The sequence below is a fragment of the Anomaloglossus baeobatrachus genome, unplaced genomic scaffold (genome assembly GCF_048569485.1).
Source record: "Anomaloglossus baeobatrachus isolate aAnoBae1 unplaced genomic scaffold, aAnoBae1.hap1 Scaffold_424, whole genome shotgun sequence".
Taxonomy (NCBI): domain Eukaryota; kingdom Metazoa; phylum Chordata; class Amphibia; order Anura; family Aromobatidae; genus Anomaloglossus; species Anomaloglossus baeobatrachus.
Genome location: NW_027443575.1, coordinates 104010 through 124923, shown reverse-complemented (window position 1 = coordinate 124923; position 20914 = coordinate 104010). Strand labels below are relative to the sequence as shown.

The 20914-nt window shown below is 44.0% G+C and overlaps 1 protein-coding gene across 1 annotated transcript in view; it reads right to left on the bottom strand.

Annotated features, from left to right (window-relative positions):
* Window positions 1–257: 257 nt before the first annotated feature.
* Window positions 258–20914, bottom strand: part of LOC142279151 (uncharacterized) — a 61402-nt gene continuing 40745 nt past the window's right edge. The window contains exons 10-14 of the mRNA XM_075332667.1: window positions 19286–19846; window positions 18833–18979; window positions 18048–18766; window positions 17274–17861; window positions 258–3589 (exon numbers count right to left, since the gene is read on the bottom strand). Coding sequence (XP_075188782.1) covers window positions 2411–3589; window positions 17274–17861; window positions 18048–18766; window positions 18833–18979; window positions 19286–19846 — 3194 coding nt within the window. The 3' untranslated portion in view covers window positions 258–2410. The remainder of the gene's footprint in view (window positions 3590–17273; window positions 17862–18047; window positions 18767–18832; window positions 18980–19285; window positions 19847–20914) is intronic.

Below are 20914 nucleotides of genomic sequence, written 5' to 3'. Positions count from 1 at the left end.
CTCAATAAAAAATTTATTGTTTAAATAGCAGCAGAATACTATTGATAATCTCCTATGAAATTTTGAACTCTAAGGATTAAACAAAATCCACTCCATCAGCCGGAAAAAGCACTGGTTAGTACATAAGACAGAAACAGCTTTGTAAATCTGCTGAAGCTACCTTTTTTTTTTTACTTTTCTCTACTTCCTTATTTATTTTTTTTTCCTGCTCTCTACAACTTGTGACTAGCAGCAGCTTACTGAAAAAAAAAACACTCCCACACATCCCTGCATTGATTTATGCCCCCCCTATCTCCTTCAGGATGCGCGATATTAGAACAGGTGGTGGGCAAAACAGATACAAGAAAAAAACCATGGGCAGAACTTTCACTATAGAAATATATAAAATATATTTCTGTACCGTGTCAGCCAGCAGAAACAAAGGTACTACAGAAACATATATTATAGAAACCTTAAGATTGATGGAGTGGAATGGAGAGCATCATTAGAGCGGGTAGCTTGGGACTGGAAATCACTGCAACAAAAACAAGCAGTCCGGGGCTCCCCCCTGTGTCATTAGGGAAGGTTGGGGCAGACTCCTGGGTGCAGCCGGACTGTGGGCAGTATCTTGGGAAATCTCCTGGGACTGATTTAAAGGGATACTGTGATACTCTGGGAAAAGGCACACCTGGCTTCAGGTAGATCATTACTGAATCTACAGGGAACACCTTTATTATAAATTTATGTGTTGCAAGTTTTGGTTACGGTTTTGAGGGTACCTGGCCAAACACTGAGATTTGGGGGTGTGACACTTTCTTTGATAGTGACCAAACTGACCACAACGCCAACAATTCTGTTGCTGGCTCTGCTGGTTTTGTTGATTGGGAGCTACGTATATGGGGTTTGGGCCCTGTCGGGGCATGGGCTGTGGTGGGGGCTGCACCGGCGCGGTTGTATACACAAGGGCCAAAAACTGTCTCCTGCTTTTACTTTGGTGAGATTATCTAGGTCCTTCCGCGCAGCTGAGTATAACTGATGGACCTGTAGCATCTTCCTATAAAATCGCATAGGGTTAATGCTGGGAACTGGCAGGCAGGGGATTAATGCCGCTGACTGGGTGGGGTTGAAAGGGACATATTTAAATGAGGGCTGTTCCTTGTCAGGTTCGGGGTAAGGCTCACTATGTGTCCTAAGGAAAAAAGGGGGATCCAAGGGGAGGGGATTGGTAATTGGGGAGTGTGACGGCAGACTGGCCGGTATGGGGGGAGACGGCATTGCAGGTATGGGAGGGAAAAGGGGTATGGGTGTGGAAAGGGTTAAGGGATGCTGTCTAGTGACTGCAGCATCTGTGAATATCTCCGGGACGGGCGAATAGAATGGGGATCAGGTTGTGGGGCAGCAACAAAACAACCTATCGGATGACCCTCAGATCTGTCCTCAGACTCGGGTAACATATAGTAAAACACAACATCCCCTTGCTCATCTTCATCTTCAACCTCAATATATCTTTCTGATAGCAATGCCTGCGATATTCTGCCAAACAATTCTGCATCATTCAACAATCTCCTGTCTTTTAACTTGCCCTTTTTTGCTTTCAATGCTGTTGCCCATAGTGACGGTTGTAACCGACCTCCTTTTGGTAATTCTAACATTTTAAAAATCTCCAAGGCATGGTGTACAGCTTTCTTCCCTTCTCTCTCTGCACCTTGGGACTAGAACAGGAAGTTTAGAGAGTATTCCACTCCCCAATATTTCCCAGTATGCTGTAAAATACATCTCTGTTCGTTATACATTCTTTCTGTGTAAAACTACTGATAAGACTTTTGCTCATCATTATGAAGACTTTCATTGTCTGTACATCTGTTCACTCATCCTTGGTAACCCCTTCATGACTATACAGCTTAGAATCATATTACAGGTCTGTGCAATTGCTATATAGACACACAAATAATTATGCAACTACATCTATATTTTGATTATTTACATACACAGATATTCTTATTACGTTTGAACACATAATTTATAGCTTTGGCCACCTCCACAAGGCAAGAGTTGATTTACTGCTATAACATTTCCCACATTTTAAACAAACATGTCTTTTACCTTGTGTGAATTTTCATGTGTCTAACAAAAGTGAATCTGTGAGCAAAGCATTTCCCAAATTCTGAACATGAAAATGGCTTCTCCCCTGGGAGAGATTTTAGATGCACATTAAGCTCTGATTTCTGAATAAAACACCCCTGTGTGAGTTTTAATATGTCGATCCAGCCGTGATTTCAGAATAAAACATTTCCCACATTCTGAACATGAAAATGACTTCTCCCCTGTGTGAGATTGTATATGCTGATCAAGCTGTGATTTCCGAAAAAAACATTTCCCACATTCTGAACATGAAAATGGATTCTCCCCTGTGTGAGATTTTATATGCTGATCAAGCTGTGCTTTCCGAATAAAACATTCCCCACATTCTGAACACGAAAATGGCTTCTCCCGTGTGAGATTTTAGATGCACATTAAGCTGTGATTTCCGAATAAAACATTTACCACAATCTGAACATAAAAATGGCTTCTCCCCGGTGTGAGTTTTTATATGGTCATAAAGCTGTGATTTCCAACGATAACATTTCCCACATTCTGAACAAGAAAATAGCTTCTCCCCTGTGTGAGATTTTCTATGCTGATCAAGATGTTTTTTCCCAATCAAACATTTCCCACATTCTGAACATGAAAATAGCTTCTCCCCTGTGTGAGTTTTAATATGCCGATCCAGCTGTGATTTCACAATAAAACATTTCCCACATTCTGAACAAGAAAATGGCTTCTCCCCTGTATGAGTGTTTATATGCCTATCAAGATGTGATTTCCGAATAAAACATTTCCCACATTCTGAACATGAAAATAGCTTCTCCCCTGTGTGAGATTTTAGATGCACATTAAGATGGTATTTCCGAATAAAACATTTCCCACATTCTGAACATAAAAATGGCTTTTCTCCAGTGTGAGATTTCATATGGCAATCAAGAGATGATTTCTGAATAAAACATTTCCCACATTCTGAACAAGAAAATGGCTTTTCTCTAGTGTGAGATTTCATATGGCAATCAAGAGATGATTTCTGAATAAAACATTTCCCACATTCTGAACATGAAAATGGCTTCTCCCCTGTATGAGTTTTCATATGCTGATTCAGCTGTGATTTCAGAATAAAACATTTCCCACATTCTGAACATGAAAATGGCTTTTCCCCAGTGTGAGATTTCATATGGAAATCAAGAGATGATTTCTGAATAAAACATTTCCCACATTCTGAACATGAAAATGGCTTCTCTTCTGTATGAGTTTTCATATGCCGATTCAGCTGTGATTTCACAATAAAACATTTCCAACACTCTGAACATGAAAATGGCTTTTCCCCAGTGTGAGATTTTATATGGAAATCAAGAGTTGATTTCAGAATAAAACATTTCCTACATTCTGAACATGAAAATAGCTTCTCCCCCGTGTGAATTTTCATATGCACATTAAGCTCTGATTTCCAGCTAAAACATTTCCCACATTCTGAACAAGAAAATGACTTCTCCTCAATGTGAGTTTTAAGATGAACTTCAAGCTGTGATTTAAAACTAAAACATTTTCCACATTCTTAGTATGAAACTGTTTTTCCTTTGTGAATTATTTTGTGTGAAATTAGAGCTGACTTGTGGGTAAAACAATTTCTACATTGATTACATGAATACGGCTTCTCCCCTGTCTGAGCTCTTTGTTGTTTAACACCCCTTCTGTGGCTTTTATTTTGCTGAACATTCTGCAGTGAATCAAGACTTTGTTTAGAAGCAGCAGATGACGGATCCTGCCTGTGAAGGACTGAGGGTAGATCTGGGACAATTACTTGCTCTTCATATGTATTCTGTATAATGCCACTATCTTCTGTGAAAATAATAAAAAACAGATTTTGTGAAATTTGCCCCTTCAATGACCAACAACACAAGCTTTCCCTACACTAACTCCAGACACACTGCGCACAAGATGGCATCTGTGGATCTTTTTTTTTGGGGGTGGTGGTGGGGGGGGTGTTCTCCAGCTGCTCCTTTTCCCACCATATCTACAGATCCAACATGCGATCCTTCACCATAATGGTTGGAGGGCCCTCACTCATACATTTTGAAAGGCCCTTTTTCATACATTTGGCAAAGCCCACAGGTGGCCCTCTACCAGAAAGTTTGGAGGGTCCTTCCTCTAGTTCCTTTCATCCTGGTCTGATTTACCTTCCCCATCAGTCCCAGGCTGGAAATACTGCCTCGGTGAAGCAACAGGCTGTTTAAAGGACTGTCTTTAGATGATAAATCGCACACTGCAGCAGAGTTGAAAGGTCTAATAGACGCGACAGATCTGTATCTTTTGCCCTCCGAACCAACAACCAGCCATGCTCGTGTGTGATAACCTGGTGGTGGCTCTGAAGCTTAAGAAGCTCGCACATGTACCATGCACCATGCCTGGACCACGTGCTCAACTTCGTGGTTCAGCAGTTTATGAAAAACGAGCCCAATTTGCCAGAGCTACTTGTGAAAGTACCCTGTGTGTGCGCCCATTTCCACCAATCCACTCCAGCTACCACTTGTCTGGCAGGGCTTCAGCAGCGGTTGCAAGTGGCAGCTTAGCGACAGCTGTCTGACGTGACCACGCTGGAACGCCACATTGCACATGTACTTGCCAAGACTTTCTGACCAACAGAAGGCATTAGATGAATACCAGATACAGCTTAATTTTTATTTACATAACGCCAAATATATTCCATCGCACTTTATAATACCAAGTCCAACATGAGGTATTCCGGTCAGCCCCCATGCATAAAAACTGACTCATGAACATGGATGTCTGAAATCTGTGACTTTTTACAAAAAATTGAGGAAACAACCAAGATGGTGATGATGAAGCCATAATCAGCATAACCATCCTGCTTTGGTGCCTCCTCAAATGCTTCATGTTCCCAATTAAAGAAGAAGCTTTGCATGTGGGACCAAACACTATACGGGCATATTTACAGACTGCTTGCACTGGAAATGTAGCCATTATGTAGCCATACTGGACACTGAGGCTTGCCGTAACCATATGGCAGCGGCTGTCCTTCGGGACTTACTCCCCAGTGCAACTATTTTTTGCCCTACAACAGCACATATAAGAGATGAGTGAACCTTTCAGGGTTCGTTTCGCCGAGCCTAACCAAACATACGGTGCGTTAGTCGAACAAAACTGAACCTTTATCAAACCTTTCTGAACCCCACTGAATTCAAAGGGAGGCCAAACATAAAGCAGAGAAAACACCTTGGGGGTGGGGGGGGGGGGCGGGGGTTTGGGGCGAAATCCTTCCAAAACAGCAGAAATACGTTTTACAGTGCAGTACCACTGTTTTGGCATAGCCATTAGCTTCCTACACTATTGACAGAAGAAATATAGAAGTGGATGAGAGACAGATGTAGGGCTAGTGCTCCCATAACCATGCAGACAAGAGACAACTTTGAAACCTATCATGGAGACTTGACATTTAAAAGCATGTTTGCGTGGCAGGTGCAGGCCTCTTGCATGTGTGGTTTTCCCCAGTCACTTTGCCGTTTGGCGATTTGTGACATGAGCGCAAACAATTGTAATTGGAGTGGCACCTTGGAGGAATGAACTGTGTGTGATGTTGAGGTGCAGGAAGAGGAGGAGATGCCAATTAATGCAGCACTTGCCATCCATTCCAGCACCTGTTCTCTATCAGCCTCATTTCAAAGTTGAAGCAATGTGTGGCTGTCAAAGAAATCTAGTGGAGTAGGCTGCCCAGTAACAGTTGTTCTCATTGCTCTTGGGATAGGATGAGCCGGTGTTTGCTCACTAGACCTTTGGCTAATGGAACTTCCCACATGTACACCTACAACACCCCACCTATTTCCCCTTCCACGACAACCTCGTTGTCATTTACCACTCCTGAAGAAATGAAGGTCAGTCAGTCCGAAAAATTAGGAAAACTTTGAAAGTGTACCCAAGTGCAGTGGCAAAAACCATAAAACACTACAAAGAAACTGGCTCACATGAGGACTGCCCCAGGAAAGGAAGACCAAGAGTCACCTCTGCTGCGGAGGATAAGTTTATCAGAGCCACCAGCCTCAGAAATCGCAGGTAAACAGCAGCTCAGATTAGAGACCAGGTCAATGCCACACATAGTTCTAGCAGCAGACACATATCTAGAACAACTGTTAACACCTTCACCACCCAGCCTATTTTGACCTTACTGACCTCACCATTTTGCGCAATTCTGACCAGTATCCCTTTATGAGGTTAGAACTCTGAATTGCTTCAACGGATCCCGGCAATTCTGAGATTGCTTTTTCGTGACATACTGTACTTACGATTTCTTTTGCGTTTATTTTTGAAAATTTGGCGAAAATTTTGCAATTTTCAAAATTTTAAATTTTATGCCCATAAATCTGAGAGATATGTCACACAACATAGTTCCTAAATAACATTTCCCACATGCCTATTTTACACCAGCGCAATTTTCGAAATACATTTTTTTTTCATTAGGAAGTTAAAAGGGGTGATCAGCAATTTCGAATTTTTGCAACAAAATTTACAAAAACTTTTTTTAGGGATCACATCACATTTGGAGTGACTTTGAGAGGCCTAGGTGACAGAAAATACCCAAAAGTGACCCCATTCTAAAAACTGCACCCCTCACACTGCTCAAAACCATATCCAAGAAGTTTATTAACTCTTTAGGAGCTTCACATGATCCAAAGCAATGTCGGAAAAAAAAATTAAATTTTACTTTTTTTACGCAAAAATGTTACTTTAGCCATAAAATTTAGCAGTTTCACAAGGGTATCAAGAAAAATGCCCATAAAATGTTTTGTGCAATTTCTCCTGAGTACACAGATACCTCATATGTGGGGGAAATCAATTGTTTGGGCTGGGCTCGTAAGAGAAGAAGCGCCATTTGACTTTTCAAACTCAAAATTGTCTGGAATCGTTAGCGGAAGCCATGTTGCGTTTGGAGACCCCTTGATGTGCCTAAACAATGGAGCTCCCCCACAAGTGACCCCATTTTGGAAACTAGACCCCTCATGTAATTTATGTAAATGTTTAGTGGGCACTTTGAACCCCTGGGGGCTTCACAGAAGTTTAGAACATTGAGCCGTGAAAATAAAAAAAAATGTTACCAAAAAATTGTTACTTCATCCAAGTAGTTTTTTTTTTTTAAAAGGGTATCAGATAAAATTGCACCATGAAATTTATCGTGCAATTTCTCCTGAGTATACAGATACCTCATATGTGGGGGAAATCAATTGTTTGGGCGCACGGCCGGGCTCGGAAGTGAAGGAGCATTGTCTCTAAAATGGAGAAACTTATGAATGGCCTCAAACAGTTTGTGGGTCATGACTATGCCAAATATTGGAGTTTCATATAAAATATCAGTACTCCAGTATTCGTGAATTTCTGGTTTCTTCACAATGTCCATGTGAAGGACCAGTCCCCAATATTTCATCATTTCTACCGAGTCAACAGGACTCCAAATAGAATATGATGAATTAGGGTTTTCGGCCAAAAATTGCTGGGCATACAGGTTAGTTTGCTCCACCATAAGACTGACAATTGACTCAGAGAAAAAGACTTTGAAAAAGTCTATTTCCCTGAGGTTGGCAGTCTCGAACTGGATTCCTGATTGGGGAACATAATCAGGAATCCATGGAGAAAAATTTTCAGGGACGGGTGTTATGATTCAGGGACCGAGGAGGATAAAAAAAAATGCGGAATCACAAAAAGTAACTAGAGTGGCTGGAACCTTAATGGACTGCACACCTAATCCTGACACACAACTAGAAGTAGCCGTGGGACGAGTCTACGATGACCTAGTTGTCTCGACACAGCCGGAGAACTAAATATCCTTACAGATAGAAATATATAAGAAAAACTAATCTGCCTCGGAGCAAGCCCCAAAGATATAGATAGCCCCCCACATGTAAAAACTACAGTGATATAAGAAAAAACAATACATAGCCAGAAAACAGATTAGCAAAGGTGAGGCCCAAACTATCTTTATAGGAAAGGATAGGAAGGAGTACTGTCTGTAGCCGTAAAAGCCCTAAAAAAAATACCAGCACGTCTGATATAAAAAACCCTGAGACCAAACGGCCTCTCCCCCCCTAATCAGCACTCGGATGTTACTGGGATCCAATACACTAATATAGATAAGGGACTGGATTAATACCAAGCATGACAAAACACAATACATACACAATACAGTGCGATAAAACATCGCATTCCACTCGGACCAATATTAACCTGTGTGTCAGCGCAAATGAGCGTTTTATTTCTCAGCCCTAATCGGACCGAGAAAACAATCGCAGCATGCTGCGATTGTAATGCGAGACTTTTTCTCTTGCACCCATTCAAGTGTATGGGGCAAGAGAAAAATCACATTGCACTTGCGGTACACCGGTGTACCGCGTCTGCAGAGCGAGAAGCGCAATAGCCGACTACGGAGGAGAGAGGGAGATAAATCCCTCCCTCCTCTCCTGAGCTCCGGCTCGCCCCTCTGCAGTGTCGTCCTCCCCCTGCAGCTGAGGTCCGCTCGCACAGTCGGACCTCAGTCGCAGGGATACTAGCATGATACTCGACTCTACTGTGCTGCCAGCGTGAGCCGAGTGACATGCGAGGATCGCACTAGTGCCCCGTTTGGCCCCAGTCTTAATGTTTTGTTTAAATATTATTGTTTGTTTGTAATTGAGAAAAATATTAAAAAAAAATTAAAACGTTTGATATTTTCCACTGTTAAATACTGGGGGGAGCAGCTGCTGAAATCCTACAGAAATCCGACTGTAGAAATATCTCACTTTACAACTGCAGTAAAGTGGGCAGAATCTGCTCTCCTGTGTGTGAGGTCACAGCTACCCCTCCCAATCTGTGGGTTTCCAAAAGGATAAGATAAAATGAAGTGTAGGATCACAGTGCGGAGCCATTTTGCAGGTGACCGCAAATATCTAAAGTGTCACCAAGGATAGCAGACAGTATCACACAGGAGAGGATTAGATACACAGCTCAGCAGACAGTGTCACACAGGAGAGGATTAGATACACAGCTCAGTAGACAGTATCACACAAGAGAGCATTAGATACACGACTCAGCAGACAGCATCACACAGGAGAAGATTAGATACGCAGCTCAGCAGACAGCATCACACAGGGTGTCATTGGAGACGGTAGCAGCAGCGGCAGCAGGGGGAGGGTTGCCAATACTCTCGCAATGTTCTGCATGCACACCCAGAGGGTAGCAGCAGCGGCGGGGGGAGGGGTGCCGGTACTCACACAGGCCGAACGGGTGACAGGGGGAAAGTGAAGCACACAGCATATGCTGTGAGCTGCACAAAGATGGCGCCGTTCTCCTCCCTCTGCTCTGATCTGGACAGGCCAGGGGGCGCGTCTACAGGTCATAGCAGGGAGATGTCACTGTATTAAGTATAGAGTCGGTGTCCGACTATCAGAGTCAATGCTCTGGAAGCTGCCATAAAGGAGATGAGTAACTGTCGTTACAAACACCAAATCCATGAAGGCAGCCCCCAGTGCTTCAGTAAAATTAGAATTAAATAAAAACTAAATAAAAAGTGAGTTTAATTTTGTATTAAAAATATTTGATTTCATAATCACTATTAATCCAAAAATAAAAAGCATGACACCTTCCCTTTAAGCTCCCCATCTGTGTGTCTATGAGCGCAGTGCTACCAGCCATCATTAGATGTTGACTTACCATTCCTGGGTTCCCTAGTTGGAAAGGTAAGCTTAGGCTTCAGGTACACTGACAGGACTGAAAGAGTTAACCAGAGAAGCCGGTCCACAGTGAAGGGGATATAGTGTGGAGCATTTCATGGGTTTGGAGACGTAAGAATAGTGCGTAGAGTAAGCCAAGGCTAAAGTAACTGACAGGAGGAAGCAAAGGTGACCGGGACCGGATTGTGTAAACAGTGCAGACGTGGCAACTGACCCTGGGGAACAGACTCTAGGAGCAATCTCAAAGAAGTAACATACCCGTGCAGGTACCTCTAATCATAGATAAACACATTACACGTATGCTAGATACCTAGAGGACAGGGATGCACCAACCACCTCCACCCACATTGTAGCTAGTGTGAACTTGTCAGCAGCCGAAAACAGAAGAGCTGGTTTGTACTAAGGCTGCTTTCACACATACGTTTTTTTCCTTCAGTTGCAATCCGTTGCCTTGAGGAATTACGGTATACTGCAAAATATTAAGCAGGAATCCGTTTTTTCTCCATAGACTTGTATTAACAACAGATTGTGACTGATGGCATTGTGTTGAATCCGCCACAGGACGGATTAGTCGTTTATTAACTGACTGTCGGGCGGAAGCAACACAGAATGTAACGTTTTTTCTCGGCGGCAAAATAACGGATGCCGACGGATGTGTCATCGCCCGTCGTGTGTTATAACGGAAGCCTATGATCGTCAGAATCCGTCAAATGATGGAATCAGTCAACGGATCCGTGTTTTTTATTCTGTGCATGCCCAGATCAAATGTAAATGAACTTCTGGTCATGAAAATTCTCCCTCTCTGGGATGTGTTCATATAGGATTACAATCACAAATCTTTCCCGGCTATAAGAACAAAATTACAATGGATCCGTTATTTCACAGGAATCCGTCACATCAGTTTGACCACTATCTGCAACGCATCAGTCCATTCAGCACACAACGCATTGTGACTGATGGAAAAAAATGGAAGTGTGAAAGCAGCCTAAGATGGTAATACTTTGTTTGAAACCTGTCACAAGCAAAAGGAAACGGTGTTCAAAACGTGTTACAAGTAAAATATCTGCAGTTTTTAAACATTGTGGACTCGTCTTTATTCTTTAAAGGGAACCAAACATCAGGATTTTCATCTATAAGGTAAAGCCAGTGCAGTACTGGCACTATCCGGCACAGGCTGTACACACCATTAGTGGGCAGCTCGGATGTTTAGGCTTTGAAATCCAAGGTTGTAAAATTTAAAAATTCATCACCTTTTTGACTGTCAGTTGCACCTCTGCTGATAATATCGGGGCAGGTTATGCACATGATTCCCGACCAATACCTCCCCCGTCACCTGCTCCTCCCAGACAATATCGTAGCAGATATTTCAAAAGACTGACCTGCACATCCTACAAGTGTGTATAGGTGCCAGCTGATAAAATCTAGCAAATACAAAATGGATACAGCCGCACACTAAATGCCATCAATGTATAAGGGAACTCTGGTACTGCATTACTGCTATATGAAAAATGAGATTTTTAGTTTATGAATTGGCCAATGCATGTAAGCCCGGAAACCAAACGGCAAGGTAAATCTCAATATTCCGGGTACCTAACTAAAATGCCACTATCTAGGTTAAAAACATCCATGCCTGGGCAGCTAGACTAAAAATCTAACTTGAAATGCCACTATCTGGACTAACCTCCATGTCTGGGCAGCTAGGACTCCTGGTATAAGGATTATGAACACAGCCTGGTTTATAGGGCGGAGTGCTCAGTCAGAAAAAAACTCACTGCAAATATTTCAAAAGATTGACCTGCACATCCTACAAGTGTGTATAGGTGCCAGCTGAAATTTTTAGTCTAGCTGCCCAGGCATGGATGTTTTTAACCTAGATAGTGGCATTTTAGTTAGGGACCCGGAATATTGAGATTTTTCCTTGCCGTTTGGTTTCCGGGCTTACATGCATTGGCCAATTCATAAACTAAAAATCTCATTTTTTCATATAGCAGTAATGCAGTACCAGAGTTCCCTTTTACATTGATGGCATTTAGTGTGCGGCTGTATCCATTTTGTATTTAATATCGTAGCAGATGTCTGCTGCAGCTAATGAGTAAGATCAGCTGTTCTCCAGTCCTGTTGTGACCGCACGCGCTCCCGCGGTTACAACGAGATCTGAAGAAGCGAGGGCACATGCGCCACCCTCTCAGGCACAAGACTAGGAAATACAGGCTTCAGAAACATGGCGCCGGAGATAAGCACTATGTGCAGGCGCCAACTCCGACGCCATGTTACTAAATATAAAAATTTGCATAGAGCCAGAGAGAGGGAGGAACACGCGGGTGGGGAGGGGGGGTGTTAACGGGAATCAAGTGCCTAACCCGCCCGAATATTATCAGCAGAGGTGCAACTGTCAGTCAAAAAGATGATGAATTTTAAAACTTAACAAACTAGGATTTCAAAGCCTAAACATCCGAGCTGCCCACTAATGGTATGTATAGCCTGTGCCTGATAGCACCAGTACTGCACTGGCTTTACCTTATAGACTAAAGTCCTGATGTTTGATTCCCTTTAATAACCTGGAACAACACAGTGTGACCTTGATGAAGAGAAGCTGGAGGAGACGTACTGTTACAACCAGGTGAAATCTCAACTCTCCCCTCTGTGTCTGTAGGGTACCAGGGTAAAAACACAGCCTCTCGCCCATGATTGCCGCCCCTGGCACCCTTACACGTGTCAGATACCTAGATTTTGGAAACACAGAAACGTTGCAAATGTCAAAGATCCATCGCATTGAGATGGATTTCTTATAAATACCTTCCAAAATATTCAGAAAAAAATCCAGCACTCGTGTCCAGAAAATAGCTTGGCTATAGTTATGGACTACCACCATACAGGATCTGCTGCTGTCTCCCCAAGCCTCCTGAGGAACCTTTAATGGGAAAGGAGAAACGTGTAGAGGCAAGGCAGGGATGAGGACCTGCTTTTTTCAGGGAAGTAAAACTATCCTTATATTCCCTTTAGTGTCTTTTATATTTACTTGGGACTGATTGTATCCCAGTAAGGCACCATTCATGTGTGGTACTGTAAACTCTGCAAAACATATGGTCTTGGTCTGATTGTGGAGGGACCATGATAGCTCCCTTTTGGAATGTTTTTGGTATAAGGGATTATTACATGGGCTAATGTTTGCAGGTTTTTTGTTTTCTTAAATATCACCTCCTATGGTTGTATATCATATTACCAGTAATCAGGTCTTGAATACATATTGGTGTACCAAACCCCACTTAAATTTTGGGAGCGGCAATCTTACTTCCCCCTATTTACCTTCATTTGAGCACTGTCCCTGGTTTAAGGGTAAGGAGAAAGAGGGAAAGCCGTCGTGGAACGGGGGCGCCCGGAAACTCAAGGTGTCATACCCTCCGTTGACAGATAGGGACATCTAGTCCCTTGAGGGTTACTAGGGTTTGTCCCCCCCCCCTTCCACGAGATATATATATACTTTACCGACTCCCATATAGGGGTTACCTGCTTCTGGTATTTTTGTGTTTGTGTCTCCTTGGAATTTTAACCAATTATTAATAAAACATATATTTTTAATAGGGGTTGAGGATAATTGTAAATTGGTAACCTGCGTCATTGGTAATGTCATTGGTTACCATTGGTAAGGAGTGACACTCCTAGAGTGGTAGAGCCAATGCCCTATGTAAAACAAAAATTTCCCCAGGGGACGGGGTATACATGGATCATAAGCATCAAGACATGGTGGAGAAAGAGGAGGAGTAGGATGAGAAAAAACCCATATACCCCTGTTTGGATTGGAAGGGACGTACGTTAATACAACTTACAAAACTTTACATTTTCGGTCACTTAAGCGTCATCTAGTGGTGTGATAAAGTGTGGGTAAATAAAACCCTTGTTCAATTGTATAAGTCAGCCTGTCTGCATTTTCCTATGACAGGCAGCTGTGTCAATCTGCTGTGATGACCCCGACGCCACTAAAAATCAGCTCAGACAAGACGCTAGCAGCAGTGCGGCATAGCACCTCCAAGGTATACAAGGAGAGTTTGTGGCATGTATACAGCTTTGACACCCAATAGTTATATGGCACTGAGGAATCGGAATCAGAGAGGACACTGGTACGGTCACCTATCTACACCTTCACCATCTTCGGCAACTTCCCCCTGCTTGTCAGAGCCTCGTCCCTTGGTGCTGGGACGGTTAGAGGAAAAGTTACAAGGTCCTGTACATTGTACACTGCAGGGCATGACCAGCGCTGACTTCCGGAGGTTAGCTAGGTGCATTAAATGCGGTGATCGAAACCGCTGCACTCCTGATATCAGCGCTGGTCACCGAGTTAAATGACTGCCGCATTCTCAGATCACCTCTCGCGAGCGGCCCGTGACGTCACCGCTAGTCACAGTATGGGCCGCCCGCGAGAGGTGATTTAAGAACACGGCGGTCAGAGATACCGCAGGTAATGAACTTTACTGACCTCGTGACGGCAACACTCCTCATCCCCACAGCTGCTCGCACTGCAGAAGAGGACATGTTCCATAATAAAGGAACGGACATACGGCATCCGATGTGTTTTTTTGTAGGATCGGATGCACACGGAAGTGCTCCTATGTGCCATCCAATCCTACACAAAAGACATTGAAAAGATGGTCCTGTTAGTAGGTCCGCAAAAAAAACAGGAAATGAGCAGGACAAACGGAACAGTCATGTGAATGAGCCCTTAGGGTCAACAGTGAAGTTCAGGTCACCACCAGGAGCAAGTTGTCACCGGGTCTCTATTAAGCAAATACCAATTATCAATGGTGAAAAGGGAAGAATTGACACTTATATTCAAAAAAATAAACCACCCCTATTAGTCGACCTTTGTACCTAAAACCTCGTGGCTACCTATTGATACCCCTTTTGATTTTGATTCTGGATTGGAGCGGTGTATCCACTTGATATAGTACCTATCTGTGAAGCAGCAGAGATAGCCATTCTCGAAGTGCGTCTCCTGCAATAGTAGGATATGAATTTGATTCCGTCAAATGGATCTGGTGACGGGGCAGTCCAGCAATGCCATGTGGAGTAGACCACGACCCATCAAGGGAGGTGAGAAACTGTTTTCCCCCCTCCAACCCGGCGGAGAGTGCGCTGCCGATCACTTGAGGGCACGGCACCCCTCGGTCCCATCGTAAAGTCTGGCCAGTCCTCAATGGCAACCAAGGGGATGTCCAGGGCCGCAGAGAAGGAAGGCATGTCAGAGGAGGATCAAAGGATTTGCATGCGTCCTGTGTAGCGAACCTGAAGGTGGAATGGGAAGCCCCAATTGTACAGGATGTCGTAGGAGCATAGCATGTCCAATAGTGGTTACAGGGACTTCCGCCTTTGCACAGTGAAACAGGACAGATCAGGCACAATTTGAATTTGTCCATCTTCAAATAAAGCTAAGGCCCCACTGCAGATCTTGAGCATAATAGGCTCCTTCAGAACAGAGCGGTGCACTCTACATATCACATCTCTCGGGCGGTCATTTTCCACAGGTTTAGGGCCCAGAGCCCTAAGAGCTCTATCTAGTTCCAAAATCTTGCTAGGGGGTTCGCCCAGGATCTCATTAAAGATGGTTTGTAGTGTACAAGGAAGGTCTTTGGATTTAACAGATTCTGGCAAGACACGTACCCTAATAATTTTTCTCATAACAGATTTCCAGAATACCATACTAATCATATACCTGGCGTCCCTGATTGTCCAGGGATCACACAGGTGGCACAAACTCCTAATTAATTCCAAAACAGGAGAAACACGAGTTTTTGCAGTGCAAACAATACATAATTTATTTAGTGAACATGGTGACAAAGACTTGAAAAAGTTAAAATGAGCACTAAAAGCCGGATCAAAAAATTAGATTTTACATGTACCGAATATAGTAGGTCCAATACATCCATAAGAAATGTCCCTCTGTTTACAACATATAAAGGTATGTAAAACCATATTCATATATAACCAAGAGGGAACATTAGTGTACCTAAGTCAATAATGGATGTATCAGGGCAAATGGCAGGCAATAGGGCATAAAGTCAGAAAAATGGGTCCAGTACACCCCCAGAAAATGTCCCTCTGTTCACAACAAATAGGTAAGATTGTACACAAGCATATTCACATATAGTACAGAGGGAACATTATTATACTCAAATGGAGAGAGGATGTACCGGAACCCATGACAAATGCAGGAGCATGCAGTTAGATCATAACATTCAATCATTAGCGTTCCTAGTAAGTCCCGGATTTAAGTAGGCACAATGCAGGAAACATCCGACCGCAACTCACACCCCTTATCTGCCAGGCCCACGTCCGATAACAAGTGCTGTAATGAGGATTTTGATCCGGAAAAGAGGCCCCAGATAGCCCAACGTACGTTTCGATGAAGGTATTCAATCTTCTTCAGGGGAGGGATGCCATGAGGTACGTGGCGAAATGCCGGTTTTTAAATGGTGGCGGTGTTTTTCCGATCCCGGAAATCACGTAATGGCGCATGCGCAGATCCACCCGCGAAGTCTCGCGTGATGCGCCGCCGTCATATCATCCCGCGCATGCGCGGGAGCGGGGACGCGTCACCATAGCTCCCGCGCATGCGCCCGACACCAGACGGCGGCGACAATCACGGAGACACAGGCAGGGGGACCCGGACATGCGCACATGAGGACCGGGAAGGAAAGAGGGTACATGCATCAAAACATATATATTAAAGGCCACCGATGACAAGGTTTTCCAAAAGGGTCCATAACAACATCTTTAGGTAGATAAGGTGCCTATATGGAAAAAACCAAATAGAACCAGCATTAAAAGATGGGACCATAAGAACAGTTAAAAAAGGGGATTTAAAAGTCATATTAACAATGACAAGAATTGCAGTAAGGCAAAAGGTGGTCACTCGGAAAATATCAAAACCAACCAAAATAAGAGAATTTTACACCTAGTTTTTTAATTATAAAGGTGTTATAAGAAGGAAGCGTAACTAATGGACTCATTAAGTCCCTGGGGGGCCATAGTGTTAAGAGTAAGGATCCATTTCACTTCACATTGTGCCAAGCGCTTTTTAAGATCACCACCCCTGATCCCCCCATTTATCATGTCAATACCTCTGACTTTCAACTGGGAAGGGTCACAGGAGTGGTGAGTCCTAAAATGCCTTGGCAAGGTTTTCAGAAGTGTATCATCAGTTACTGTCCTGGCTGCGGAAATGTCCCTCACATGTTCTCTAACCCTGATGCGGAGCTCACGTGAAGTGAGTCCCACATATATCAGGGGACAGGTGCAGGTTGCAAAATACACCACATGTGTAGAACCACATGTGATGTATTGCCGGATATTATAATTTTTCCTGCCATCTGAGGAACAGAATTGTGTACTACGGAGGACATTGCCGCAGGCCAGGCAATGCCCACAGGGAAAGCATCCCTGCAATGGACCCCGTGAACCGAAGATATTGGATATAGGGGGGACATAATGACTTCGTACCAAAAAGTCTTTCAGATTTTTAGCACGTCTGGATGTCATTAATGGCCGGTCAGTGAGGTTCTGGGCCAACACCGGATCAGTTAGTAATACCGGCCAGTGTTTCCTCATGATGTCCCGCATAGTATCCCATTTTTCATTATAAGTCCCTATGAACCTCACTGAAGGATCAAAGGAGTCCTGTTTCTTGGGAACGTGGGCAAGTAATTGTGCTCTAGGGGTCTTCTTGGCCCTATTGTACCCGAATTTGATGTTCCTATTGCTGTAACCCCTATCAGAGAAACGGGCCCTGAGATCGGATGACTGAATTTCAAATTTACTATCAGAAGAGCATATCCGCCTCATTCTCAGAAATTGTCCGGTGGGGATGGCACGAATAGTAGATGGATTATGGGCAGATGAAGCGTGGAGCAACGCATTGACGGACGTCTTCTTACGAAAAACGTCCGTCTGGATTGACCCCCTATCGTCAACCGATATTTCAACGTCCAGGAAGTCAATCTTGCGAGTGCTGCACTTATATGTAAGTTTGATGTTAAACTTATTTCTATTCAACTGCCCCATGAACTGATCAAGCTGCTCCGCCGGGCCCTGCCACACAAAAAGAATATCATCAATAAAACGATACCAGCACTGCACATGGGCCGATGCCCCCACGCCTCCGTCACCAAAAACCAGCCTCTCCCAATATCCAAGGAAGAGGCAGGCGTACGAAGGCGCGCAGGCCGCACCCATTGCAGTGCCGCGTCGCTGTAAATAAAAATAATCTTTGAAAACAAAAAAGTTGTGTGTCAGGACGAAGCGGAGCAGCTCCAAAATCAGTTCACCCATTTCATCATCCCGACCGGACATCTCCAAGAAAAAGCGGACTGCTCTTAGCCCATCCTCATGTGCAATACAGGTGTAAAGACCCTCTACGTCTGCGGTGACGATAGTCATATCGTCATCTAAAAAGATACCGTCAATTCGCCTCAGGACGTCCGTCGTGTCACGGACATATGAGGGTAGTGTCTCAACCATTGGCTGAAGATAGTAATCAATGAATTTACATATAGGGTCACACATCCCCTCAATGCCTGACACGATCGGACGTCCAGGCGGATTGACAGCATCTTTGTGTATCTTAGGTAAGACGTAGAAGGTCGGTATTTTAGGGTATTTCCTGCATAGGCCATCGTGCATTTTTTTGTCAATCAACCCGATCTCAAGGGCCCTCTCTAGGATCACAGCAAGTTCACTGGTATATTTACCTAAGGGATTTGAAGGAAGCTTCACGTATGTTCCCTTATCACGTAATTGCCTAGCCACCTCATGCTCATATTTATCAGATGACATAACCACAATGTTTCCCCCCTTATCCGCAGGTTTTATAACGATGTCAGGGTAACTCTGTAGTTCAGTGAGGGCCTTTCTCTGCGAATGGGTTAAATTATCCCATTTACGCCGAGTGTCAATCTTCCTGAAGTCCTCACTGACCAACCTCACAAAGATATCCACTGCAGGACATAGCAGAAAGGGGGGAAACTTAGTGGATTTTGGGAGAAGAGACTGAGGAAACGCACCTGTTGGGGGAGCCTCCTGCTCCTGGAGTAACTCTTCCAGGTTTTGGATGGCTTCCCTTTCGGCTTGGCTGTCTGTCACGGTGTCCTTCTTGTGAAAAAGTTTTTTAAGGATTAATTTACGTGCAAATAAGTTAACATCTTTCAGGGCTGTAACAAGATGAAAAGAATTAGATGGAACAAATGTTAAGCCACGGGAGAGGACCTCCACCTGAGCACCGGAAAGAACTCGTTCAGATAAATTAATTACCTGTAACTTGTTTCCAGATTTTTTATTTTTTCCAAGTGGCACAAGTTGTCGGTTCCGCTGTTTTACACGGTCTCCCACAGTCTCTGCAGGTATATGAGAACTCTCCGACGTCCCGGAGGAAGAACCCTCTCCAGAGGTCTGGGACACAGAGGATACGGATCTAGTGCGCTGACCTCTACCAAAACGGTTAAAAGGGCGTCCCCTACCATTATCAATCTTCCACCTATATGCCTTTTGAGTGGAATAGTCCAGTAAATCCCTATTGAATTTCTTGATTTTATACATTTTAATTTCCTTTTCCCATTTTTCCAGTTCCTTCTCCATCTCTAAATTAAATCGGGTTATGACTGTGACGTCACATTTTTCTGTAATAGTTTTATCCAGGGTTTCCAGCTCACTTTCAATCAAAGTCAGGGAGCTGGAGTTGTGGTCACACAAGAGGGTCAGAAACCCCTTTGAGCAGGTTTGTGCCAATGTTTCCCATTTACTACGGAACTCCTCGTCCTCAATTGCAAAGGATGGGAATACCTTAATTCTAAGGCCTCGTGGGACCATGTCCCTTTCAAGGTATTTAGTTAAGAAGGCACGGTTCCACCATAGTTTCATTCTCTTTTTGGAAAGATCTTTGTATTTATTAATAAGGCTATCATCCGAGTGAGTACCAGTCGCCCCACCTGCAAAATCACCATCACTCTTCATAACGTCATCCAATAAAGAGAGCCAAGTGGTGTCCCTGGCTCGAAAATTCATGTTGGATCTGGTGGCAACTGTGAAAAACACAGAAATAATCAATATCATAACAGATTTCCAGAATACCATACTAATCATATACCTGGCGTCCCTGATTGTCCAGGGATCACACAGGTGGCACAAACTCCTAATTAATTCCAAAACAGGAGAAACACGAGTTTTTGCAGTGCAAACAATACATAATTTATTTAGTGAACATGGTGACAAAGACTTGAAAAAGTTAAAATGAGCACTAAAAGCCGGATCAAAAAATTAGATTTTACATGTACCGAATATAGTAGGTCCAATACATCCATAAGAAATGTCCCTCTGTTTACAACATATAAAGGTATGTAAAACCATATTCATATATAACCAAGAGGGAACATTAGTGTACCTAAGTCAATAATGGATGTATCAGGGCAAATGGCAGGCAATAGGGCATAATAATTTTTCTGCAGCTCCTATTTTCAGTATCATCCATATGAAGCATCCCACGGGGCAGGTGTTTTTCACCTACTCGTCGCTGGGTCGGGGGTGCAGATCCTCTGTACTGTCACGGGGTGGTTTGGCCCAGTCCCGTTGCCCCGAGGCATGGTTAAGGGTGGTAGGAAGGATGGAGGCGGTAGTTGCAGGATGGGGGTGACAGGAAAAGTCTATTAGATGATCATGATGCCACCTGTGATACACAACTAGGTATGCGGCCGCCGCAGCTGGATCTCTCACCGGGGCAGATGTTGGGTGCAGCCAACATGGTGTCGCTCCCCACAGGCGGAGCGGGATTACCCCGGGGAGAATGATGGAGGACGGGGGTGGTGGTAGTCTCCGTTGGCACCGCAACGCTGGGCGTCGGTAAATGAGAGGCAGAGGCAGGGACTGCGGTTCCAGGTCTTTTACTCACAAGTTCTTCGGGCGCTGCCCCAGAGTACCGTCCACTGCCACGATGAGCTCCAGCCGATCCCGGATAGTCGGCAGTCACCACTGGTGCCCGTGAAAGTCTGTTAGTAAAGTGTCTCTCAGTTGCTATCCGTAACCCGGGCCGAGCCTCCTGCTCCAAGCCACGGGCCCATGAAGAGAGAGAAACACAAAGTCCAGTTGTCAGTGCT